This window comes from Rhineura floridana, chromosome 8 (assembly GCF_030035675.1).
Source record: "Rhineura floridana isolate rRhiFlo1 chromosome 8, rRhiFlo1.hap2, whole genome shotgun sequence".
Taxonomy (NCBI): Eukaryota; Metazoa; Chordata; class Lepidosauria; order Squamata; family Rhineuridae; genus Rhineura; species Rhineura floridana.
The window spans coordinates 51,269,102-51,294,453 of record NC_084487.1 but is presented as its reverse complement, the minus strand read 5'-3'; the positions used below and the strand labels follow the sequence as shown (position 1 = coordinate 51,294,453).

Genomic DNA, 25,352 nt, shown 5'->3' with positions numbered 1-25,352 from the left:
TGTGCTCACAGCCATAGAAAGCTCAAAACAGGGGAGGGAAAAGACCTCTTTTTTCAAAGGTCTCACAATTTGGTATTAAAATATTCACTGCACATGAGGAGGGGGACTCTTAGTATAGATTGCCTACCCCCCCCCCCGGTGCATCTTCTGGGAAGAAGGGGCCGGCAGCGCTCTCTGCCTAGCTCTCCATCCCCACCTTCCAAATGCAACACAAGCCCCATTTCCATTGTGGCGTCTGTGTGGGGCTTCTGTTCAAGTAGAGACTCCCCAGTAAGTGAATCCTCAAGCTAGATGGTGCATCACCCTTGTTAGTACACAAGCCATGCCACCAGAAAAGGTGAACTGGTACCAAGTGTGCTGAGTAAGGTTGAATGTGATTTCCCCCCCAAGATCTATACCTCAGTAATTGGAAAGTAGATAGTTCCCTTGCAGTTATCACTGTCCTACATGTTTTTTATGATGCTGAATTTGGTGCTCAGTTCCTTTTTCAACAAATTGCTGCGTGAATAGCCTAGATAGTTGATTTGATACTACATCACAAAATATGAGTATCAAACATCTTCATCATCAGGAAACTCTCCCCTTTGAGATGCATCATCATTACCTGGGGCAAGAGGTGCTGTTTTTCTGCAAAGCACATCAGTGTGCAATGACTGCAGTCCACAGTTATGAATAAAGGAACTGTAGCTGTGTGGACCCCAAACTAAGCACTGGGCCGGCCAAACGCCACCACCACACCATTGTGTTTTTGCCGTCTCCTCTCTGCTCCCGCCTATCAGCTGATGAGCATTCCTCCAATAGCACCAAGCAGTTTTTCGATATGGTGCCTAGCCGTGCTTAGAAAAACAACAACAATGGCAGCATAGCCAGTCACGATTACAGCTGGAAATGCAAATGGGAAGAGAACTGAATCAGGTGGTGTGGCAGAGGTGCTTCTCTTTCATTGTTGAACCATTCCTACAGGAAAATGTGCACCAATGCATCCAGTGACCTTGGCTAACGGCAGTTTGGAATTCATCTTCTCTGCTTTGGAGCATCTCTAGATTGGAAAAATCCAGGCTCAGAGGAAGAAGTGTGGACCAACAGTGAGATAACAAGGATGTCATATGGACAACGGTGAATTAATTAGGACTCAGGCTTGGCCCATATTTGTAACAACATTGGTAAATGCTATGTGATATAAACAGACCTATGGTGCTTTCTTTCCAATGTGTACTTACCAGCATCAAATTTCAGACATACTTTTAAAAGAAAACTTTATAAATATCGAACTGTAATACATGTAAAAATTACCAATAATTTAACTGATGGAGAAGTACATAGCAAACTAACAGAACTCTTTTAAACATGATGAACACCTAGAAATGGGTGCAACATCTCTTCTAATGGTGCAGGCTGAGGAGTGTCATTAAGCAACACTGAGTAGAAACAGCTTAACTTATAAATCTTCATCATCAAATGTCTCTGTGCATCTCAGCATCACAGTCTCGTAATCTAACTGGAGAACCTCTTCCTATCAAACATAAGTGGGGTGGGGGGAGAGGTGAGGTGAGGAGGGAAATCATAAAACTTTTATTAGGGCCCCAGCCTGGATTGTTTTGGCAAAACAGGTAAATGAATAAATATGCTCTCTCTAGAGCAGGGGTAGCCAACATGGTGCCCTCCAGATGATGTTGCACTCCAACTCCCATCTATCCCTAACTGTTGGCCATGCTGGCTGCGGCTGATAGGAGTCCAACATCTACAGAACCACAGGCTCCTCATCCCTACCTTAATTGTTGGTTTATTTCACACACTGGTTGTGACTCACCTTACCTTTACTCCACATCCATATTGGCAGCTTTGTGGATATGAGGATATGCTAGTTAAGGCTGGATAGGCAGTGAGGCAATCAAACAAAGTCCTTCACCACACTGTAGAGCTCTGCTCAATCCAGTCTCAGTGTGCCAGTTTGGTCATGTTAATTGGCCCAGAATTCTGAAAAGCCCATCAAATACTATGATAATAGCATGCACTAAGTCATGGATTCTGTATTCATGAGTTTTAGGAGCCTGAAGACAACTCTGAATGAAGAAACAAAAATTACATCTCACTAAACCAGGAACTATATGCACAGAAGGTGTCAGATGTCAACGCAGTGCCCTTCAGATGTTGCTGGACTCCCAACTCCCAACGCCCATCAGCCCAATAGTGAGAGATGATTGCAGCTGGAGTCCAACAACATCTGGAGGGCCACAGTTCCCCATCTCTATTCTAGAAAGTCAGAGCATGGGGTTTCTTTGCTCATCCTTATCTTACAGATCTTTCTCCAAATCAATGCTGCTTCCTTTGTTCTTTGGGCTATCCCTCTCCTCACAAGATCCTGGTGTTTCACTTCACAGTACTGAGATCTAGACAGAAAATCTCACATCTATTCCACAATGTGTTTACCATATTTCTGTATTCTTCTGCGAATTAAGTAAAACTATGTAGATTTTCATGGCTTTATTCCAATTGAAACATTAGGAATATTAGAACCGCCTTGCAGGATTAGCGAAATGTCCGTTTAATCCACCACTTGGAATACAATGGAGATAGCCAAACCTTGTTAATCTGAGCCATACTATCACTAAGCATGAAGGTTCCTTTGGCGGTAATCACAGAATAGTAGAGTTGGAAGGGGCCTATAAGGCCACTGAGTCCTACTCCCTGCTCACAGTAGAAATCCAACTTAAAGCATACCTGACAGATGGCTGTCCAGCAGCCTCTTGAACGCCTCCAGTGTTGAAGAGCTCACCACCTCCCTAGGTAAATCCTATACATACTTACTTATTAATGTCCCATTGATGGTGCTTACTTCTGAGTAGACATGTATATGACTGTTCTGTTTGTTAACGTCTCAGATCCTTAATAAAGCCCACCATGCAAGCAGCTATCATATCATCCTGTTCTATAAATCCCCTCCCATCCAACTCTAGAAGCATGAAGCCGCTGGTGGCTCTGGATGACATGCGAGTCTGAATGCTTATCATATAACCACAGCCTACTTGGATGGTAAGTATTATAAAGTGTGCAGAAGGCTGCTTCTATATGTGGATCCCCTTTGCTGGAACAGGACAATTTTGTGTTGCATAAAGTAGTGCACCATTGGTTGCTAAATGAATTTAACTGAATGCTCCCAAGTTCTAGTATTTTGAGAATGAGACTTTTTACTCTGTTCACTCTTCCCAGACTATTCCTAATTCTGTAAACCTGCATCATGATGTGCCTCATCATGATAGTCACATTTTATCATTTTAAACCAGGATTAGGGAACCTTTTGCCCTCCAGATGTTGCTGAACCACAACTCCCATCAATCCTAGCAACCATGGCCAATGGGCCTGGGATAATGGGAGTTGTAGTTCAGCAACATCTGGAGGCAAAAAGTTCTCCACACCTGTTCCAAACTATAAAATTCCAACCTCTTTCTTAAAAACAAGAAGTGGCTCCAATTCTTTTTATCATTGTCACTGGGTTTTCTCTACCTGCTCCAGATGAATGGAAAACCGGGTTCTCAGTTTTGTAATTTGTGTTATTACCACTTCTTGTTATTATGGTCAGATAATAGTGTCACAGATTTTCATGCACATATGTAGCCACAAAGAGTTTTGTGTTGACATAGCACCCTGGTTTCTAGGGATAACATGAAGTGTTTAATGGTTACAGCATTAGGTAAGGACCTAAGTCAGCCTTTCCCAACCAGTGTGCCTCCAGATGTTGTTGCACCACAACTCCCATCAGCCTCAGCCAGCATTGCCAATGGTCAGGAAGATGGGAGTTGTGGTCCAACAACATCTGGAGGCACACTGGTTGGGAATGGCTGACCTAAGTTGTGGCTCAAACCAAAATTATCCTAAATTGTACACTTCTCTTTATTGAGGCATATTCTGCTGCAGTTATCTAAAAATACAACTGGGTGCCACTGTTATTCTTTAAATTTCTGTAAACGAGTCCTACTACTTGTTTTTGTCCACCCCATCACCTCTCAACTGTAAACCTGCTCCTCCTGCCCAATTGAAGTTTGTGGTATTGCTATTTTACTATGATGAATGAGTTGGACTGGGTTGGGTAGTCTTAGTCATCAGCCTGCAGATTAGTCACATAATTGCAGTCTGGTGAGGGTGCCAAGGTTCATACAGGATCCCTTACACAGAACAGTAGGATTTCCTAGATAGAGGGGAGGACTTTTCTTATCAGTTGTAAGCTGTACTTTTTTTGTTAAAAACAATGAGGTGGCGGTACTCATGCCTTGATAAAAGTGCTGTGGGTGCCAGCACAAAATGGCTGCCAATGGCAACCAAAGCAGAGATGCCGGTACTCCATACTGTTGAGTTCTATCACAAAAAAAGTCCTGATTGTTGTAGGTCTGTCATGTTTCTGTTGTGCTGCTATGCTCTAATTCAGCCTTTCCCAATCTTTGGTTTCCTTGATGTTGCTGGACTACAATCCTCATCATTCCTGACCATTAGCCATGCTGGCTGCGGCTGATGGGATTTGTAGTCCAATAACATTTGGGGATACCAAGGTTGGAAAAGACTGCTCTAATTATTAATCTCACTGCACAAGGCTTCTCTCTCCTCAGCTTTATGACCCTCTTGGCCCACTTCTTCCTGTGCCCCCAACCACTGCTTCTCCCCTGGGACACTCAGAAGAATTCTCACAAAGGTGTTGCTGTTAGATTCTCCACCTACCTTTAGCTCCATCTTTCATTCCTGCCACTGCTGCATTAGCCAGATAGAAAACAAGGATTTACAGCTAGGACACAAAATGTTGCAGTGCATAGTGCTACTCTTCAGGATACCAGCCAGCTATGTCTTTCTCCAGGATACTCTCTTCTATTCCCCCTTCCCTATTTTCTGTTTTCCTCCCTCAACAGTCTCAGTCACTATTCCATGCCCACTGAGTATGCTCAGTCTTCAGTTGAATTTTTTTGGGGGGGCTAGGAATCCCCCCCCCCGAGTTTTCTTCCTGAAATAATTTTTTGTCCTGCAAAACTTGGGGTGCCTCTCAGCCTGCTGCTGATACCTCCCTGTTGTGCATGGAAGGTGCTGTTTTGGCTACATATGAGTTCCACATTCAGATAAAGAGTTTGCTATCACTATATAGAACACAGGTGGTTTGAACGGCCACAACTGCAAACAAGCCACTGGCCAATGCTTCATCCTGAGGACAGTAATTTTATATCAGGGCATCCCGACTCTGAGAAAGCCTTGCTCAGTCATGACCCTAGTTTCCAAAAGCATTTAGAGATGCCCTCATGTTACAACTGAAAGACAAATAGGCGAATGTAAACTAAGGATTACTACTATACCTAAATAGCTCTGAAATGTACCAATAAGACTCTAAAAGAAGCTTTCAAATGGTGCATATAATCACTCAGTTACTGACAATGCATTAATTTAAACTATTTGCATATATTTTCAGACACAGGAGTGACTTGTAAAGCTCTCATATCTTCAACAATACAAGTGGTCCTAACATGACTAGCAACTTTATAAATGGTGGACAGGTTGTCTAATAAAAAGCAGATTGCAAAGTCCTACCTGGGGTGGTTGTGTGTTAGCAAAAAACAGGCTTTTCAAGAAGCTGATGATCTGCAGGTAGAGGTGATGATTATCTTCTTGACTTTGTGAAGCACAACCTGTGAATGCTGAGCTACAAACAGAAAAAGAAACTATATTGAGCGTAGCATCAATTTTGGGGAGAGGAAGGGGATGCCTTTTCCCTAAATTAAGAAAAATAAAGTGTTTCTTTTCAATGTGTACAATAAATTTAATGATGATCAGTCACAGACTGTCAGCTGTGACAGTGGAATGGAGAATCTATGGAAAAGAACCTACTTTTTCTGCTATCCTGTCAATCCAAGGGAGTCTATATTTTTCTAAGTACTAACACAATCCATGTTATACATAATCATTACCAGTGAAACAAAATATATATTTACACAATAGTTATGTTTAACTGATCAGGGAACATTTTAATTTATCCAACAAGAAACAAGCCTGACAGAATGGACATGGATATGGGCAAAAATAACTTCTTGGTTAGTATCAACTGATTTACAAAAAAATTATATAAAGTCCAATCAATATCAATGGAATTTGATCCGTATAGGCTTTCAAAAACATACCCTATGGCACAGAGCTAATTTTGGAGATGCAATAATAATCAAGCAGATTGTCTACATGTATTTTGGAGCTGCCCAGTGATATAATATATTCACTGTGGATAACATAATTTCAGATATGACTGGATATTCTATACCAAATGACCTGAAAGCATTATTGTTAAATTTCTTGGATGGCATAGTATTAGCATGTGACTTAGAAAACATTTCAAATATGTAGATTGTAACAAAAATAACCATTGCTAAGGCATGGAGAAAAACAGCTCCATTAAACTTGGATTGGTTTGATAAAGTTTGGGACGCAATACTGATGTTAAAACTGACATATATTAGAAGAGGAAAAAATGGACAAGTAAACAGGTTTGTAGAATGGTGGTCTTTATCATGTTTTGGAATAACAAGATTCAAGATAACTTATTTCCATATTCTTTGTAAACTGTACTCTAAATTGAAAATGAAAATAATAGTCTTATAAATGCTTGTATGCTTAATTTTTTAAATTACATATAAATGTATGTAAATTCCTTATATTCATTGCTTTGATTCCAGTACTCCTACTACTTATTATGTTGTGAAAAAATTGTTTTTGTTACAATGTGACAAATTATGCTTTGTTTTGACAACTATATGCTGTATGTTAAGCTATCTAAATTAATAAAAGATAAATTGAAAAAACAAAACAAACAAAAGGCTATTTAAGGAGAGGGGGTGAGATATCGATTAAGATGTTGGGAGTTCAAGTAACTGAGCCCATTACCTTTGACAAGGGATTGGTGAGAATTTCCATTCAGTTCGCATTTCAAGCAAAATTTATCAAATTTGCAATTTCCAAAACAATATTAGAACCAAAACAGCCATCCTTTGAAATTCACATTTATTAGAATTTTGGGATGCAGTTTACCAACTAAACAATATTTACAAAAATGCATGTATTAGGGGAAAGTGCGCATAACAATAAATACATGAGTGAAAATAACATGCAAAAAGGCATGAAATGATGGGGAATGGCTTGCAAAAATGTGTACCTTTGTCAAAACTGCCTACAAAAATGTGTTTATTTGGAGAAATTTGCACTAAAATTGTGGAGAATTTTCATGAGGATTTAAAACACACACACCCCACAGATCACTGTAGAAATGTAGAGAACTGAATTTAACATTGGAAAAAAGAAAATTTGAGAGAACCGAAACTGATCAATCTTTCCATCCCTACCTTTGACTGGACATTTCTCGAGTTTCATTTCTATCCAGGAAGCTAGTTGCCACCTCAAATGCATCTTCAAAGAGTATCTAAAAGAGAAGGCATTTTGGATACTAGCTATCAACTAGGTATTGATGATAATGTTTCATTCAAGTAATATGCTACTTACTCATGACAACACAGGACACTATAGGCTTGTCCACCCTGGAGTTTACTGTGTTTGCATTCCCATTTAACTGGTGTAGTTCACATGAAGTTACCCTCAAACAACCCAAATCTCAATGCTTTCCCCTGGTAAATTCAGGCTTACCTGATATGAGGATAATCTGATAATTTAGGGGAAGTCAGGTTCCAAACCATTCTCTTTGGGGTCGCAGACTATTTGTTTTGGTGTGGGTGGATCAACCCTCACTTTTTGCTACTCCCCTTTTCACATCCACTACCTCAATGCTTTCATTTCTTTTCTAGCCCTGCTCATAGCTATATCCAGCACAATATATTTTTTTTCTTTTGATCCCTCAGATTTGCACAAAACTGAACAAGCAACACCACATTAAAAATTTCTACACCAGATATTGGCAACAGTCTGAAAAGTTTGTGCTGAGAATTTACAGTTGCTTTCATAACTATTTCCAGGCCTTATATTTTTTTCCCTTTTGATCCTTCAGATTTGCACAAAACGAGAAAACCACAAAGGTGTGCTGAGAATTTACATTTTTCTGGCTGTTCACACTTCTTGAGTGGGGATTTTTTTTTTTAAAGGTGTGTGCACAAGTATCTTTGTGCATGCCCTGTTGATACTTAATTGGCATAACAGAATAAAAAAATCAGAAGACAAACACAAAAGTGAAGGCCTACTTGTATGAATGGTAAAGACCAAAGTTGCCCCTCATATACAAACTGAAATAAACATGAGTGTGGAATCTACTCTGGTCTAATTTGAATGGGGAAAATGTGGATTAACAGCTAAATAATGCACAAATGTGGACAAGCCCTATTATGCTAAGCACTATATAATAGTTTTTAAAAATCCTTCTAGAAATCTGCAAAATTAAGGAATGCAGATGAACAAACAAGGAAGGAAGGAGAGAACTTGGATATACCAATATGAAACTGGTCGGCAAGGCTAATTATTATACACTAAAGCTTTTAGTGGCAGTGGCACCTATCCCTTTAAAAATCTAGTTTTTATCTCATTGAGGCAAGATACTCCATTACTGGGCTGGGTCATGTTTTATTATTAACTAGTTTTATAAGTGATTAGTAAAAAGGGTGGGACCGAAGCCAGCTAGTTTCACTGTGAGCTTCACCTTTTAATTCTCTGTAAACCTTGAATCTGGGTCAGTTATTCACAACAGCCTCAGTGAAAGACAGGAATCACACTGATGGCTCTTTTTCTAGCAACATGCTAAACTGCACCACCTGGACCCCAAATACAATTTAGCTCTGTGCGCTACCACAGAACTTGGTTTAACCCACCTTTATAATATATTGAATATGTCTGCAGCATGTGATTCATCTGTTTTATGTTTCTGTTTTAGCTTAGTTGTAATCAAGGTATGTAATCAATGCATGAAGGAGGGCAGGACTGGGGAATCTATGGCCATCCAGATGTTGCTGGACTCCAACTCTCATCATTCCTAAATACTGGTCTTCCTGTCTTGGCCTGATGGGAGTTGGAATCCAGCGACATCTGGAGGGCCACAGGTTCCTCATCCCTGGCCTCCTTCATGCTTGAGGAATCCTGAGTTAGTCACACCAACTAATGCTTCAGGCCCTAACATAAGAGTGTTCTCTCTTTCACCTGATCATTCATTCATTCATATTCCACCTTTAACCAATCACAGGCCCGGGTCTGGATGGCAACCTAAGGCAACCTATGGCTTGGCTTAGCTCAACACAGCACAGCAATAAATGATTAGAGAAAAGTGAAGTGACTGATCTCCTTCAAGGAGCCTGTACGTTCACATTTGCACTTAACCATGGTTTGGCTTAGCATGATGTGTAAACCAGACCACTGTTTAAATGTGAGGTATGCTTTTACACTTTCAGTAGCAGCACAGCATGGAGAACTTCCAGAGGGGACACTTTCTCCCATTATGGAGCCCTGTGAAGGAAAAAGTCCCAGCTACTAAAATCCCTGATTATTCCTTAGCAGAATGTATTGAGTGGAGGTCCATATGGTTTTGTGGTTTGATTCAAGTGACTTGTACAATTCAACTGACTTGTCAGTAACCAGTGGTTGGAATCCTGCCAATAGATAAAATATGAGGAATATGATTGGTCAATTGGCAACTAATGTCACAAAGCCATTCTTAAATTTGTATGATCTTGACCTAGTCTGGTGATTTCCACAAATAAAGTCATTGTTTTTTATTCTCCTGATAGTGCCAACATGTTTAACGTGAGTGAGTCTGTATGGACATGCCTGAAAGGGCAAAGCCCTGGAGATGGGGATGGAACTCTGTCCAGAGGAAGTGAGTTTCAGTTACATGAGCTTGAAGACTCATCCATACATTTGCATAATCTATAATGTAAGCTCCTTGTGCCTCCATTAATTCATCCTCATCCATATGATGTTCTCCGCTGACTACTGCCTTCCCATACTTTCCCCTCCCTTGATGCAGAGTTTCCAATACCAGCCATACATTGAAAAGGAGACAAACAGTGATTACAAAGAGTTGCTGAGGAGGGATGCAGGTTGCATTGATTTGCAGTTCAACCTCCTTCCAGACCTCCTGCTTCTGTTGGGTTCCCTTTGGCTCCTCGCCCTTCTTCCTTCTAATCTAAGCCAATCAGCAACACAACAAGATAAAGAGGGAGAACAGTTTGACAGCAAAAAAGGGCATGCCTACAAGTATGGATGAGGAAAAATTTGATTCAAGTACAAAGAAAGTGCAAAGCAATCAGGTCTGGACTACCAGCAGACAAATCCAATAAGGAAAACATGGATTTTTAGTATGGCCTGGATGAGCCCTGGGTGTTAATTTGTTAGTCGTTGTAGTGCAAATTGATTGAGCAAGCAGCTCAGTGGAATCAGGAAGTTGTTTTGACTGCCCCCCATCCCTCCTGAGGAGATGGACGCCTAATCTATTTTTGAGGTCTCTGAGGGCTGTGCAGGATTGTATCCCCAAAAGACAGCCTCTCATAGCAACAATAATTTAAAACGTTTTCCCCTGCTTCTGAAACTCAATAGGCCTAGTGCTAGTACTGGTACATGACAATGAATGTTAATGGCTACCACCATCACCTCAATAAAACAGGGTTCAATGAAATACACATTTCAGCACATCCAATCAGATGGTAACTCCAGAACAATGAAAACAGAGTAATGTTGAGTGTCCAGGTGTCATTAATGGTATTGGATTTTTTTTAATGGTACAGTAGGGCCCTGCTTTATGGCGTTCTGCTTTAAAGTGTTCCGCTGATGCGGCGGCTTTCATTTTTAATTTAAAAGCTATTTTTTCTCTTTTGCGATGTTTTGTGACATTTTGCGCCGTTTTCGCACAATGCGGCCCATTAAAGTCAATGGGGTTCCGCTTTACGGCATCTTCCGCTTTATGGCGGGGATCCGGAATGGAACCCGCCGTATAAGCAGGGCCCTACTGTATCAATAATGATTACTAGAGCTTGCATGGAAACCAACTGGTTCACTTGGTAGGCGAACAAGTGAACTGCTGCAGAGCTCATATTCATGTTCAATTACTATGAAATTCTTCACCATCCCTACTGATGGAGGATGGGGCCCACCAGGAGATGGTTTGCCCAGGGCTGCCTCAATCTCAGAGCCAGTCCTTGTTAGAACTGTGGAGCAGGAATCCTAAAAGTGATTAGTTCTCACCTCCTCTGGTGTGGATACTAGTGAACCGCTGGCTTCCTGACTAGCTCCGCTGTCCCTCACACTGCCCTCAGTACAAGGAGGCTCTTGGGAAGCAGTCTTGACCTCAGTGATGAAATTCTGTCTCTGACTACAGTACTGTAGGACACTGTCTCTCTTTTCTTCAGGGAGTCCCTGCCACAGGTGGGAAACAGCTGTGGAGATCACAGGGAGCGTAACATCTTCAGAGCTCACAACCCCATTATCTACTAGCAGGTCTACTGTCTGTTTGTAAAAATACAAGTATCTAGAATAAGACAGGAAAGGAGATGGCTCTCAGAATGTGGTCTGGATGGCATCCAACAGTGTGTAGACCAATCACATGGTCTTTTCATACCTCTTGTATCAATAGTAGCCATGTGGAGAATGCATAGTTTAGGAAGCTGCCATAAATCAGGTCAGATTATTGTCTGCTCAATAATAGATTTCCAGGAGTATCAGGTAGGGAGAGGCCTTTCCCACTACTCCCCCCCCTTTTTAATGTAGTTGCCAAAGATTGAATCTGGAACCTTCTGCATGCAAAGCAGCTGTTTTATCACCGAGCAATGGGTCTTTCCCTTTATACAACAAAGTACCAAGCTAGGCAATCACACCTTTTATGTGCACCTTTCAGTCATCATCTTGCTCTGCATTTCTCCTGATTACTGAACAGATATGGCACTGTTTTCAGTTGTGTAAAAGTGTTACCCTATTCTGTGGTCCATTATGTCTGCTACCTGCATGGAATCAGTTTCCATAAATTATTACTTGTGGGGAAGCCAGAGGAGGAAAAGGAATCGATTTCTTGTGTTGTCCAACTGTATAACCGCAGTACATTATATACTTCTAAAGGGGAATGTCACAACTGTGTCATGTTTGATTATGGAACCAATTATAGGAAGAGAATCAGCAATGTAAAAGGCATACACGTGCTTGCATGGCAGAAGCCACAGTTACTCTCTGCTGTTGTGGCAGACCTGGTCAGACTTGCTCTAGGAGTATCATTGAAGGTGGGAAGGGAGGGAGCAGAAACCACAAAGGAGTTATATAGGGTTTTTTTTTGAAGAGTAACTACTTATTTTGCTGGGTACATCTTTTGCCGTCTCTCTCTCAAAAAAACCCATAACTGTTAATCATGAAATGCCACAACAAACTGTACAAGGAAGCAGGGTTGTGCCATCTGGTGGTCAAGCTGGATTGTTACTCTACCTTTTACCACCCCATCTAAAAAAACAAATAAAAAATTTAACAAGTGGCGTATTGCAGAAGAATGAGAATACATTGTGTGGTGGTCATATAGTACTTAACAATAACAATAATGAAAGCCAATCAGAAATGTGCATCAGGCTAGGGGCTTGGCTTGTTATTTGTATCAACAAACACTTATCCCAAGCTTGTATGTGGATATTTTTATGTCTATATGTATCTCTATCTATCTATGTTCTACAGTGCACAAGCCTTTTAAGCTATTCTATTGACTAGAATGCTTGAATCCTGACACATATGAACAAACATTTCCTCTAATAGTTGGGGGGGGATTGCTAAAATTTGCAAAGCACTGTGATGAATTGAACTGCTTTCCTGTGGCCTTTCTATGTTAGACATGCCAGTGCAAAACTGACAGAGACTAAGGTAAAGGCAACCAATCACTTTAGCAGTGAGGGCTAAATTCCCTCTGTTCAATTCCACTGGCCTGCTTTGCCAAATTTTGCTTTGTCAAACGATGGCTTTGTGCAAATGTGCAGGCTCCAGGAAAGCAGACTGTGGTCGCTTTGCTGCTTTCTGGTTGTTTCGCTGCTGCATCACGCCGAGCTAAGCCATAGTTTGGCTTAGCATATCATCCACACCTGGGATCATGGTACAGTTCAACCTTTCCCAATCTTTGGGTCCCCAGATGCAGTTGGACTACAACTCCCATCGGTCCCAGGCAGCGTGGCCAATGGTTAGGAATGTGGGAATTGTAGTCCAGCAACATCTGGGAACCCAAAGGTTGGGAAAGACTGGTATAGTTCTCCTGGACAAACTTTGAACCACAAACCATAAAGCAAACCTTGGTTATAGCTCGTGGTTAGTCTAGAGAGCAAAACCATGAGTTTGGGTTCAGAAGACATGCTAAGGCTGCAATCCAATACACACTAACTTGGCAGTAAGTCCCATTGAACCCAATGGAGCTTACTTCTGAATAGACATGTATTGGATTGCAGCCTAAGCCAAACTATGGCTTAATTCACTACAGAAAAAAAAGAAAGAAAAAAAGAGGGAGGGGTGGTGGTCAAATATCAATGCAAAAAGGAGAGGGGGTATAAAACCCAAATGACCATTAGCGTTCTAAAGTTGTTTATTTTATTTTGTCTTCTTTAAAAATGCCCTTAACGCGTTTCGGCTCTATTGTATATCAGCCTTCGTCAGGGGCTACAATACAAACATATATACATTTGCATAATTAATACTTCATTTGTACTACATTTAAAATTCTTAATAAACAATAGGAAAACACACATTTGTAAAAAAAAATTACTTACATTTTTCTTTGTCTATTTGTTTCTCTAACTGTTTATAGCATTCCCTTTACCTTCTTTCTGTGTATTTGTTAAAACTAGATGACATGCTTTTATATGGAGAGTGGTACTCAGCTGAGATGTGTATTTCATTATCTATTCAGAAATTGCCTGTAAGGGATCCTCTAAAAACTCTGTATCACTACAAAAGAGGAAGAAAATCCAGTTCTCCATTTAATCCTGAAGGAGACATGGTATTTAAAGCCAAAATCCACCATATTTCTCTTTTTAGGAGTCTACTGTTATTTTGTCCCCACACTTTTTCTACACCCCAAAAATGAAAATCTTTCATAGTGTGTTTACATTCAAGAAAATGGTCTACTAATGGCATTTTTAAAGAAGACAAAATAAAATAAACAACTTTAGAACGCTAATGGTCATTTGGGTTTTATACCCCCTCTCCTTTTTGCATTAATTCACTACAGAGCAACAACAAAATGAATAGGAAGGAATGAAGCCTCCACACTTGCGCTAAACCATGGTTGGGTTCAGAGTGACATGCAAACCAGGCCCCTGTCTGAATGTGAAGTGTGCTTGTACACTTTCAGTAGCGGTACAGCATGGAAAACCTCCACAGGGTACAGTTTCTCCCATTATGGAGCCCAAGTTACACCCACTGAAATTCTCCTATCCTACAGATTTGCAGCCTTTCTTGGGTCAGGTGCAGACTCAAAATAATTCATCCTCTATAACATAGAAACAACATAGAACTTCATATACCGTTCAAACTCCATAAGGTCAGGAGAAGAGGTAGCTGGTGATTGTGTAAGCCTCAAAGTCACATCCTCCTCTACAGAGCTCTTCTCCTGTTCCTGGATCACATACCAGACTGTGGCACCATTTTGACTCATGGCATTTGAAGGAGATACAGCACTAGAAAGCAAGATGAGGAAAGCTAGAAAGAATTTAAAGGCTGAGAAATTGATTGAGCAGTTATTCTTCTATTTAACTTGCCAGGCTACCAAAGTCATGTGGTGAGAAGGAATATGTTGGCAGACAGAAGCATAAGAGGAGTTTGGGACTGCAATCAATACTATGTTACTACATGATCTGCTTTTAAGACTGGGCTCAGTCAGCTCTTCATTAATTTTCTTTCTTGTTGTTGTTTCTATAGCTTGAGAGACTGTATGTACATACGCACCTTGCAGGCCAGAAGCAGTTCATCCTACTGAAGCTTGCAAAAAGTTCTTTGAGCTGCTTAAACAGGATGAATTCAATACTAGATTTTTCAGTGTCTTACTTTTGATTGTTGAAGTACATCTTGACATATTCTTCCTTTACTTCCTCCAAGCTTGATGGATTGCCATCCTCCAGATTTAAAACTTCTGCTTTCCAGAAGAAAGAACAGCCATCACAAACAAGTATATTTTGAGGCTTGCTCGCATCCGGTCCATTTCAATAAAGTGTTGTGGGTAAATTATTTCAAATGTTACTAACAAGAGATCTTTAAAATTGTTGTTATTTTTATGCTCAAAACACTTTACAATAAAATAATCACAATATAGATCACAATGTAAAGCCAAGAAAAATACAATACAATGAAACAGGCAATACAGCTGCAAATTCCAGAAGAAATACTACAAAGGTAGCAAGCCAGACAAGATATGGCCTATGAGGGATCACATATGTAGTTTGGCCCTAACAACAGTGGGAAACGTGGATAATTCACTAATAGGCAAAAAAACCTTGCGGTTTAAGAATGTACCTATAGCCCACAGATATTTCTATCAAACTTTAAAAAGCAGCGAAATTGGGCAGCTATAGTGAATGCACCAGGGGAGTAGGAGACCTGACCTCCTCTCTGAGATATTGGACTGCCCTACAAATTGGTCAAAATACAAACACCATTTCGGTTGGTCTTTCACAGTCCAATCCACTTCCTGTGTAGCTTGGAAGAATTTGGTAACATGAGCGTCTGAGCATATGGTGTGTGGTGGCAACACCTGCAATCAGCCCAAATAATAGAAAGAAGACGTGCTGTGCTGATCTTGTTTTAGCAGGGATGAAGCAACATTTTTGTATTTTCAATTTAACATTGTGGAATGTGAAAAATCCACATGGCTGTATAAATATAGGATAAAAAAAGTATGCCAAGATGCCACACAAGTTGGCAATGCGAGCCACATACATTTTGCTACATGAAGCACAGCCCACATGCCCACCCACCCCATTGTTGTGATCAACACTCAAAAAAGGTCTTGCTGCGCTACATCAGTTCTTGCCTTCATCATTCCCTCAGCACTCCTGAAGCAGGTCATATAGACCTTCAGCATGGCAAGACCAGCCCTGCAAGTTGAGTTAGACTGCAAATGTAAACCCTTCTCTCCTGGCATATCAATGATCCATGGACAGGGAATTTTGGCATGCAAAGTGTGCCCCCCCCACAGTCTGAAGTGGCACAGAACCTCAGCAATCTGCATGGAGCACTAACTTCTCCAGCAATGTCTGCAAGCTTACTTTACTTTTTACTGCTTGTTGTAGTCAGGGGAAAAGGTCCCCCCCCCCAAAAATATTTTTTTTAACAAAGTGACATAGTGATGGTATAGTACCTTTCATCTTCAGCAAGTTTTCCAAAGTTTGCTCCAGTTCCTGAATATAATTCTGAGCCTTGCATAAAACCTGACACTAAATAAAAACAGAAAACAGACCCAATCTATCTGTGTTATGACCAAACTAGCATTTTAATATGCCTTATCATATCAATTTCTTGTTCCTAGCTAAATATCTACTTAAAAACTTCAAATGCATCAGAATATGAAAAGTAAAGAAAGACAGCACAGTAAAGATATCCCTTCTGCCGCATCCCCCAAAGTCAGGAAAAGGATTGCTTTTCATACAGTTTACTTTGACCCTTCATTCTGTTCCTCAAAACACACAGATAGTAACAAAGAATATTTCATATGTCAATATTTTTACGTGATGTTTGCACTATCATGTCTCGTGACAATATGGAAGCCTAAAACTCCTGTCAGGTGACAATCAGCATCAACAGAGGCTTCTCATCACATGCAGGCAGCACCCTTGGAGAGGGAGATAAATATGTTGTAGGGTAATCACAAAGCCAACCCCTTCATAAATCCACCCTCATATTTTATAATAAGCAACAGCAATCTAAAAAAGCACATTACTACTTGAGAAGCAAGGGGTTTGTCTGCTGTTGTGAACAGAGTTCAGTGTGAAAATAGTAGAGAGGAAGCTACAGATGGCACATCTACTACACAGATTCAACCTGGTTTAATGTTTCTTTGCCTGTTACACGGGCTAGAGATTACACCAGAGACGTCTCCATATCCTCACCAAACCATAATTCCTCTACCAGGTTAAAAGTGGATTGTGGGGAAAATCCATGACTGGGCCGCCCTGGGCTCCTGCTGGGAGGAAGGGCCGGATATAAATCAAATAATAAATAAAAATAAATAAATAAGTTGATATAAGGCTGGTGTATGATTATGCTGTAGGTAACATCCCTGAAACATAACAGATGAGATTGTAGTGTGATGACCTGCCTGTATCCCCTTCTCTGCTATGCTACGTATCACAGACAGTGGAACCCCCCATACATAGTCCTGCTCATTTTGGGCAAAAACACTTACACATAAGCTGTGTAAACACCATATGTTTAAAGCACACACAGACACACTTGAAAAGAATCCTGGGAACTGTAGTTTGTTAAGGATGCTGGGAAATGGAGCTCTGTGAAGGGTAAGCTATAAATTCCAGAATTCTTAGGTGGGGGGAATGTGCTTTAAATGTATGGATTGCACACAGCCATAATATAGTAAGATCCAATTTTAATGAAGCTTCAGCCATGCTACAGCTTCGGTTATGGCCAATGCACGATCCCTCCACTGGGCTTCTCTGCCCCCAAAGCTTATGCCTCCTCAATAAGGGGCCAATGGAGCTTTTGCTTCTGCAGATATATTTGTTACCAATTGCAGGTGCTATTATAAAAGTGCAACTTGGGATAAAATTGTACTCTTGTTACATTAACGAGGGCCTATATCCGTGATTTTTTGCTTGCAGGGATTCTGGTTCTTCAACATCAGCACAATACAGTATGCACAAATTCAACAGCTGAAGTCTTTTATATCTCCATGCCAGGGAAAGCTTTATCTGTTAGTATTAGGCTGTCATGCAGCTGTTAAAGGCACAAGAGCCATGCTAGAAAGAAAGTGACAACTCTGCTGCAAAACTGTAGTAATTCCTTTTTTTTCCATGTTAATTTCTTTATTTTTAAAAAAATTCTAGCCCACCTTTCAAGGTAAAGTCCTATGAAAGGACACTACATAAAAATAAAGCTATAATCTCCCTTTTAAATAAAACACAATAATTTTAAAGAGCAGTTAAACATATCTCACAATCCATCTTAACACTCACATAAAGCCACTGAAAAACCAATTTAAAGGCAGCAGTAAATGCAACTATTAAATAATCAGAAACTCAGGCCATTAGCTTAAAATAGCTGGAAACTAATGGGCTTTCAAGGCTGGTTTAGAAGCCAGAACGGACAGAGCCAACTGGGAGAGAGTTTCACTGTAGGGTCACCTCATCACTAAGACAGCTTGGATGACTTTTTGCTGTTAGTAGTATTCAAAATGCACTTGTATTAATGTGCTTCCTGACCATCTTTAATGAAGTTTAGTCCAAAAAGGGTTTACAAATTCAATGTCTTTGAAATACGCATTACTGTCTACTCAGACTGCAAACTGCAAAGACAGACTTCAATAGAGGTGATGTTCCAAAACAAATCAGTAGGAAAGCCAGGAAAAGAAACTAACAGTGGAATCCTGACCACCGATGTGTGCTGCTGTGTGGGGATTAGGGTGAGGTGGAGGGGACTCTCTGTTATTCTCCAATGCTGCAAAGATCTCTGCTGTCCCTAGTGGTGTAGGAAACTGTCACAGGCAGCTCTCCCACCGGCAACAACCTGCAGAAAAGCCGTGAAACAGGATGTTTCAGAGCAGGACACTGCCAGAAGGGATGGGTGGATCTGCCAATTTTGGTTTCTCATTTTTCCAGTCTTAAGTTCAGTTCTCCACATTTCCACATCAGTTTGCAAATCCCCCACCCCCCCAAAGATCTTCATGAACATTCATCAGTATTTTAGTGCCAATTTCTTCTAATATATACATGTTTATATGCACTTTTGCCTTATACAAATTTTCACAAAGCAATTTTCTCTAATAAAATGGATTTTTGTATTTCATTTTCACTAAGTGATGCATTTTTATGCATACTTTAGCCTTGTATATGCATTTTTGTACACATTACTTGGCTGGATAAATGCATTGCACATTTGGAGAAGTGTGACTTTCAATAGATGTTTCTGTTTTGGTTCATGTATTGTTTCAGAAAATGCAAATTAGGTAGGTTCACCATTAAATGTGAACTGAATAGAATTTCTGCCCCATGCCTAGGTGCTGGCGGCTTTGGATGTGATGAATCCCAAGTCCCACAGATCCCCTGAGGGACCTTGTCCTTGGGCTGCTCTGCTACACTAACTTGGAGTTGATGCAGCAAAAAAGACCCTACACCTTCCGTCTTGGGTGGTGCAAGTGGCAGGATTTGGATTGCAACAGTCGCTCTGCTGTGTCCCACTGCACCCCGCTGAGGTTTAGGATTGCTCTGCATGCAATGCAATCTTATGCCTACTTAGCTGGGAGTAAGCCCCACTGAACAGAGTGAGATTTACTTCTGAGTAAACATGCATAGGAATGTAAACCTCCTAATGTACCTGTGTTTAAACAGTAAAAACATGTATTTCATCTATGAAAAGCCAATCAGCATTTTATTATCAAGTCAGACCAACTCTCCTTATTTATTATACTAGATTTTGTCTAGTCTTTAAAAATTAGTGTGCGTTGGAACTAACACACATCAGGCTGAATGAACTTTTTAGACCGCAAGATGTATGCTTGGCACTACTGCCTGCTGAGTCAAAGCTCCATGTAAAACATGTTTAAGCACATACAGGTTTTTCTGATCTGCCTCTAAAGTTGCACCATCATGAAGAGATTTAAAATATTCTTCAGGCAAAATTAGATCAAACTATAACCCTGACACTTATGACTCTGATACGCAAAGTTCCCTCCTGGCTTATTTTGAAAGAAACATTTGTACTAATAGAAATAGCTCCAGGAATAAAAACATAAACCACCATTAAGTAGAACTTGTGGATGTTATAGTAATAACAATACTTAGCATTTATCTATCGGAAGTGCTGATTAGTTATTTCTGTACCTTTGATGCAGAATTATCTTGCTGAGAATATACTGTTTCTCGTAGGTTGTTGAAGAGTCCTGCCAAGGTAGCTCTGTGGCGTGCCTGAGACAACCGTCTTTTGCCCGCTTGTGGCTTTGGGTCCTGCAGATATGTATGATACTTAGGAGTCACTCTGGCATATGGGGTGCTACAGTCTCCAGATGTCTCCATCAAAAGCTGCAAGACAATGCCATTCCACGAGTTAAAAACAAACAAACAAACAAACAAACAGTAGCACTGTTGGTGGGCACAGCAAAGTAAACCTGTTTTAATTAGTTCCTAAAGCAACATTAACACCATCACTCCTTACCTTATTAATGCCCACTAAGTGCTAAAAAATAATATTCAGCTGGTATAGCACAATGGGGAGGAGAGCCTGGCTGGGAGTCCAGAGTCTGTGAGTTCATATCCCTGCTCACGTCTCCTGGATGTCAAGGGCCAGCTAAAGATCACCCCCACAGTGAGTGGCTCAGGGGTTACGTGGCCTGCCACCTGTGCAGCTGTGGGCAAGCTGCATAGTCCCAAGGAGCCCAGTTGCCCCCCAGCTGGCAGTTGCAGACAAGGAAGAGGCTGGCTTGTGCAGCTGTGGCAAGCTGAGCAGGCCCTAGCCAGCTTGGGAGGACTAGCCTCAGAGGGAGGCAATGGTAAACCCCCTCTGAATACTGTACCACTTACCATGAAATCCCTATTCATAGGGTCGCCATAAGTCAGGATCGACTTGAAGGCAGTCCATTTCAATTTTCAAGTGCTAAAATTATTAGAAACTCACTGTAGGTTATCTGTATTTATGCAATAAGAAAAACAAGAGCTGGCCAGGAAAGGAATTGTACAACAGCAGGCACAATCCATGAAATTCTAAGTCCCATTCATTTAGTGGGAGAGATTTAAGCATGTACTCAACTCTCCCACTGACATAATGGAGAAAGTGCTTCAGCTGGATTGTGCACATCCATGATCAATATGTAATTTTGTTTTGTTTTCATTACTTGGTGCTGAAATGCCTATGCCAGTGTCAATGCAGGATTACTCTAATTGATGAGTGATCTACCACACCCATTCTCCTAACTTTCACCAACCTGGTGCCCTCCATATGTTTTGGATTACAACTCCATCAGACCCAGCCAAGTATGGGGCATCTCTCTGCCCCCCTGTGGCCATGCTTAGCCTCTCGCAAGACTCAGGCCTGGCAGCAAGTGCTCCCTGAATTGTGGTTGCTGCAAGACAAGGACTAAGTAGGAGACAAGGGCTGTCAAATAACCCCTCCCCTCCCCCCAGAATCTGGTCAGGGTGTTCCTAGGTCTTAACAGCATCTTGATGTGCAGAAACCATAAGTTGAAACTTTTCACAGCAGAGAAATAAACAAATCACAATGGACTGGCTCCAGACTAACACTGCAACCCTAAGTTTACTCAGAAGTACTACTGAATTTCATGGAGCTTACTCCCAAGTAAGTGGAACTAGGATTAGAGCCTGTTAGCTGTACTCAGTTCACATTGAAATAATGGGACTGAAGTAACAACTAACTTTTAACACTGATTTGATCCAACCCCAAATCTGCACATTAAAAAAGCTCTTAAAAGCTGAGCAACAATGTATGGCCAAAATGCTGGCAACCCATTACGAGAGAATGTGAAATGTGAAAAACAGAGCAGGATCTGGGAAGAGGAGGACAAGGTAAGGCAGGAAATGGTAGGTGCTCCCATACTGTTGGCTATAAAAAGACCAGGAGTATTTCCTATATACAGAAAACTAGCATGTCAGTGAGAAGACCAGCCAATAATCCTTCTTCCTTATACCCCTTTTTATGTTTAATATTTTTATTTTTTGCATGGAGGAGCATTCAGGCACATAAAACTCTACATGAAGCAATTCACCCAACGCAGTATTGCCACTTCAGCTGCTGTTTGAGAGAACTAAATGACATTTATATGACCCTTTTCCTCCAAGGAACTCAAGGTGGCATTTATCTTCACAGCAGCCCTGTAAGGTAGGATAAGCTGAGAGATAAGTGAGTGGACCAATGTCACATTAGCTCAGACCATACCAGGGCCAGGGTAGAGATAAAGTGATGAGAATAAGTGTTGCCTGTTTCAGCGCTATGTTAGGCTGCTGTTGAAGACACAGGAGGAAGGTCAGGAAGAAAGCAGCAACCCTATTACACACAGGCCCCAGGCCCATTGTTCTTCCCGTACAACTTTTGATAAACTTCTGCCAGATCCTTTAAGCTACAATTCTGAATGCTTATGTCCGATTGAACATCTGACTGGATTCAGTCAGATTTACTTAGTTCCAAGTAAATATGCTTAGGATTGGTGTGTATATCCATTTTGTGTTCTAACAACCGTACAAAAGGCGTGTGTGGATCCTTATAGCAATATAGAACTAAGTAAAGTCCCTCAAATCCTACTGAGATCCTCAAGTTGATTCTAGGATAAAACCAGTCACAACTTAGGCCTGGCTGATGGTTTACTCTGTTCCCTTACCTTCCTTTACTGCTGTAAAACTTTAATCCTGGCACATCTTTATATAGGAATAATGATTGGCCTCCAAACCTATTAACAGGCTTAACTGAGAACTATTCATCTTTCTGGGTAGAATATTTAAGGGTTCCACCCCTTGCCATATCCACCCCGCCCCCACTGCTGTAGCTCAATTACTGCCAATAGGGCTTGGCCTGATTGATTAAACACTTGGATATGCCAATAGTACCTTATTTTATACAATAAAATAACAGATGCAAATAATTCATTTAAGATTTTCAGATCAACAAACAGTGCTGCAATCTACTCCTCTGATCTGCAAATCTTCAGTGGATAGGTCATTGATATTTATGTGAAAGATTGGTATCACTTATTAATTGTAAAAGGAGAGAAGATGAGGGTCAAGTACAGGGACAGCACTTTGATGAAAGAAGGGAAGAGTCCCATTATATCTTAAGGCTTTCCCACATATCTCTGGATTTTTTATTCTCCTCCACAGTCATACATAGTTGACGGTCAGTATTGGGTATAACTATGGGATTCATTCCATTCAGCATTTTCAGTAGCGTATATAATCAAATCTAACATTTTTTCAAATACATAAATTGAAATCAATAGAAGTTACTTCTGAGTAAACAGGTATTTAGAAGTATTTGAAGCTTGGGAAAGGGCCATAGGTCAGTGTGCTTTGCTTCAAAAGGGTCCAAGTGTCCTGACATTTCCAAGTAGCACCGGGAAACTCCTGTTTGAACCTCTGGAGAGTGGCTGTTCATATAGATAATACTAGATAGACTGATGGTCTGGAATATTGAAAGCATATTTCAACTAGTTTGCCATTGTCCCAGTGATAGCTGGTGTCCATTGGGATTAGTGGGACAGAAGGCAGGGAGGCCAACAGCCGGTGGAGCCAGAGCCAATGACAGGCAGTCAACTAATTCTAGTTTTGTCCATATCTTCCTCCCTGCTGAGTTCTACAAGGGCAGCAATGCTGAGAGCTGCAGGTACACTCCTGCTTACTCTGCATCCAGGGCACTTCTACCACTGGTTTGGGAAGTGGTACACACACAATGTTAGCCACATCTATAAGTATCCTGTGCCTCTTCTGTCATTTCTTATGAAATACTGCCTTTTGATGCGTTTTCCCCAAAACAGCTTCGATCCAAATTGAGAAATAGAATTACCTAGCTGTGTTTTCTGCCAGTAATGTGTATGCAGCCTAACATGGACTGCCTTCAAGTCAATTCCGACTTTTGTTGACCCTATGAATAGGGTTTTCATGGTAAGCGGTATTCAGAGGGGGTTTACCATTGCCTTCCTCTGAGAGGCAGTGACTGGCCAAAGGTCACCCAGTGAGCTTCATGGCTGCGTGGGAATTTGAACCCTGGTCTCCCAGGTCGTAGTCCAACACCTTAACCCCTACACCACACTGGCTCTCCGTACAACCTAAGGAAAAGGAAAATGACAGTCAGTGCTACCCACAGTTGAACGTAAGAAAGCGGCCAGGTGGGGCTGGCTGAGGGCAGACTGAGGTTGGCAGGGTGGCACCCCATTTCCTCTAACAGACCAGCCACCACAGGTCTCAAGCTTGGCTTTTCCATCCTTGTCTATAAAACGTCACTTTCCTCCTGACTCCAAGATGATAAAACTAGTTGAAGCTTGTTTCTAAAGACATCCATATATCCACCCACTGCACTGCTACTGAAAGCATCTACCACAACATCTATCCAGCCATTTCCCAGACTCTCCGCTCCCCCTTTCTGCATGGCTTTCCTTTCCTTTAGTAACATTTTACCGCCTTTTCCTAGGCTTCGGTTTAGCCTGTCCGAGCTCTAACCTTCCTTAGGGGTGCCAGCGCCTTCCCCACTTTTTGCCCCAGTTCCCCTGCTCTCTCTTTACAGGCACAGCCCTGCGATATAACAGGAAGAGGCTGCGTGCTTCTTTGCAGAATATGCCTCATACAAACGATGCTTTCAAGTACCGCCTATTGCTCCAGCTCACCTTGCACCAAGTTACCAACAACAAAGCTTCGCTCCGCCCAGCATACCTTCCCGCTCTCTTGCCCTAGTACTAACCTAGCGACGTGTCGCCAATCAGAACGCAGAAGGCATTGCCAGCCGCCAATAGGAAAGCTCTGGAGTTGATCAACAGATTCTGAAGGCAATGGTGCCGGAAATGGCAACAAAAACGCGGGAAATAAGGGCGGGGAGGCTGAAGATATGTGGGGGGAGTAAATTAAGTCCAGTGAGGGGATTTTTAGGTTCTGGGGAGGAAATAGCATTTACTTGTGTGCCGGTTAATATAGGTATTCTTTAGTATATAGCCCGGGAGGGTTTTTTTTTTTTGCTTTGAGCTCATAGCAATTAATGCGTTTGCATCCCAGGGTGTACCGCTGTGTTCACAAGGGCATGAAGCGGGCGACTGTCGCTATAATACTGGGACCAGATTTAAATTGGATGTTGTGTATGCAATAATAATTTGAGGTCACACGTCATCTTCGTGTGCGTAGCGGCTGCGGACCCAGTTCAAACGAGATAACTGGGCACGTTTAGTCTACCCAGTTGATGCTCGCCCAGCATCGGGTTTAAGGTGGTCCTGGGTGGGAGGAAAAAGAAGGCGAGTGTTTGTTTATTCACATGTAAACAGTTTAGTAGGGCTCAATTAAAAGAAACAACTTTCCCCAAGTGGCATGGCCCATTTGTCAGGGAGCTACGGGAAGATCTTTACCCAAGCTTATGCTCACACACATTGAAGTGAAGATGCCCTAATAGCCCTTGAGAATAAAGATATGATCACTTTACACTACAAATAGCACCATGCAGTGGGGCAAACTGGCTTGGCTAACTTTTGAAAT

The 25,352-nt window shown here is 41.3% G+C and overlaps 1 protein-coding gene across 6 annotated transcripts; it reads right to left on the bottom strand.

The window, feature by feature from the left end:
* Window positions 1-1,250: 1,250 nt before the first annotated feature.
* On the bottom strand, window positions 1,251-24,635 carry STRA8 (stimulated by retinoic acid 8). Of its 6 annotated transcripts, none has more exons than XM_061582826.1 (9): window positions 24,336-24,461; window positions 20,001-20,198; window positions 16,310-16,385; window positions 15,001-15,085; window positions 14,481-14,633; window positions 11,188-11,470; window positions 7,359-7,435; window positions 5,563-5,674; window positions 1,251-1,513 (listed from the first exon to the last, which is right to left on the bottom strand). In XM_061582826.1, the coding sequence occupies exons 1-9, from the start codon at window positions 24,456-24,458 to the stop codon at window positions 1,439-1,441; spliced, it is 1,182 nt and encodes a 393-aa protein (XP_061438810.1). In that variant the 5' UTR covers window positions 24,459-24,461; the 3' UTR covers window positions 1,251-1,438. The 6 variants fall into 6 exon arrangements, with proteins under 6 accessions (XP_061438810.1, XP_061438814.1, XP_061438811.1 ...); XM_061582830.1 differs by lacking the exon at window positions 24,336-24,461 and adding an exon at window positions 24,574-24,635 and having other exon boundaries at window positions 1,252-1,513; XM_061582827.1 differs by lacking the exon at window positions 24,336-24,461 and adding an exon at window positions 24,500-24,551 and having other exon boundaries at window positions 1,252-1,513.
* Between the last annotated feature and the right edge of the window lie 717 nt (window positions 24,636-25,352).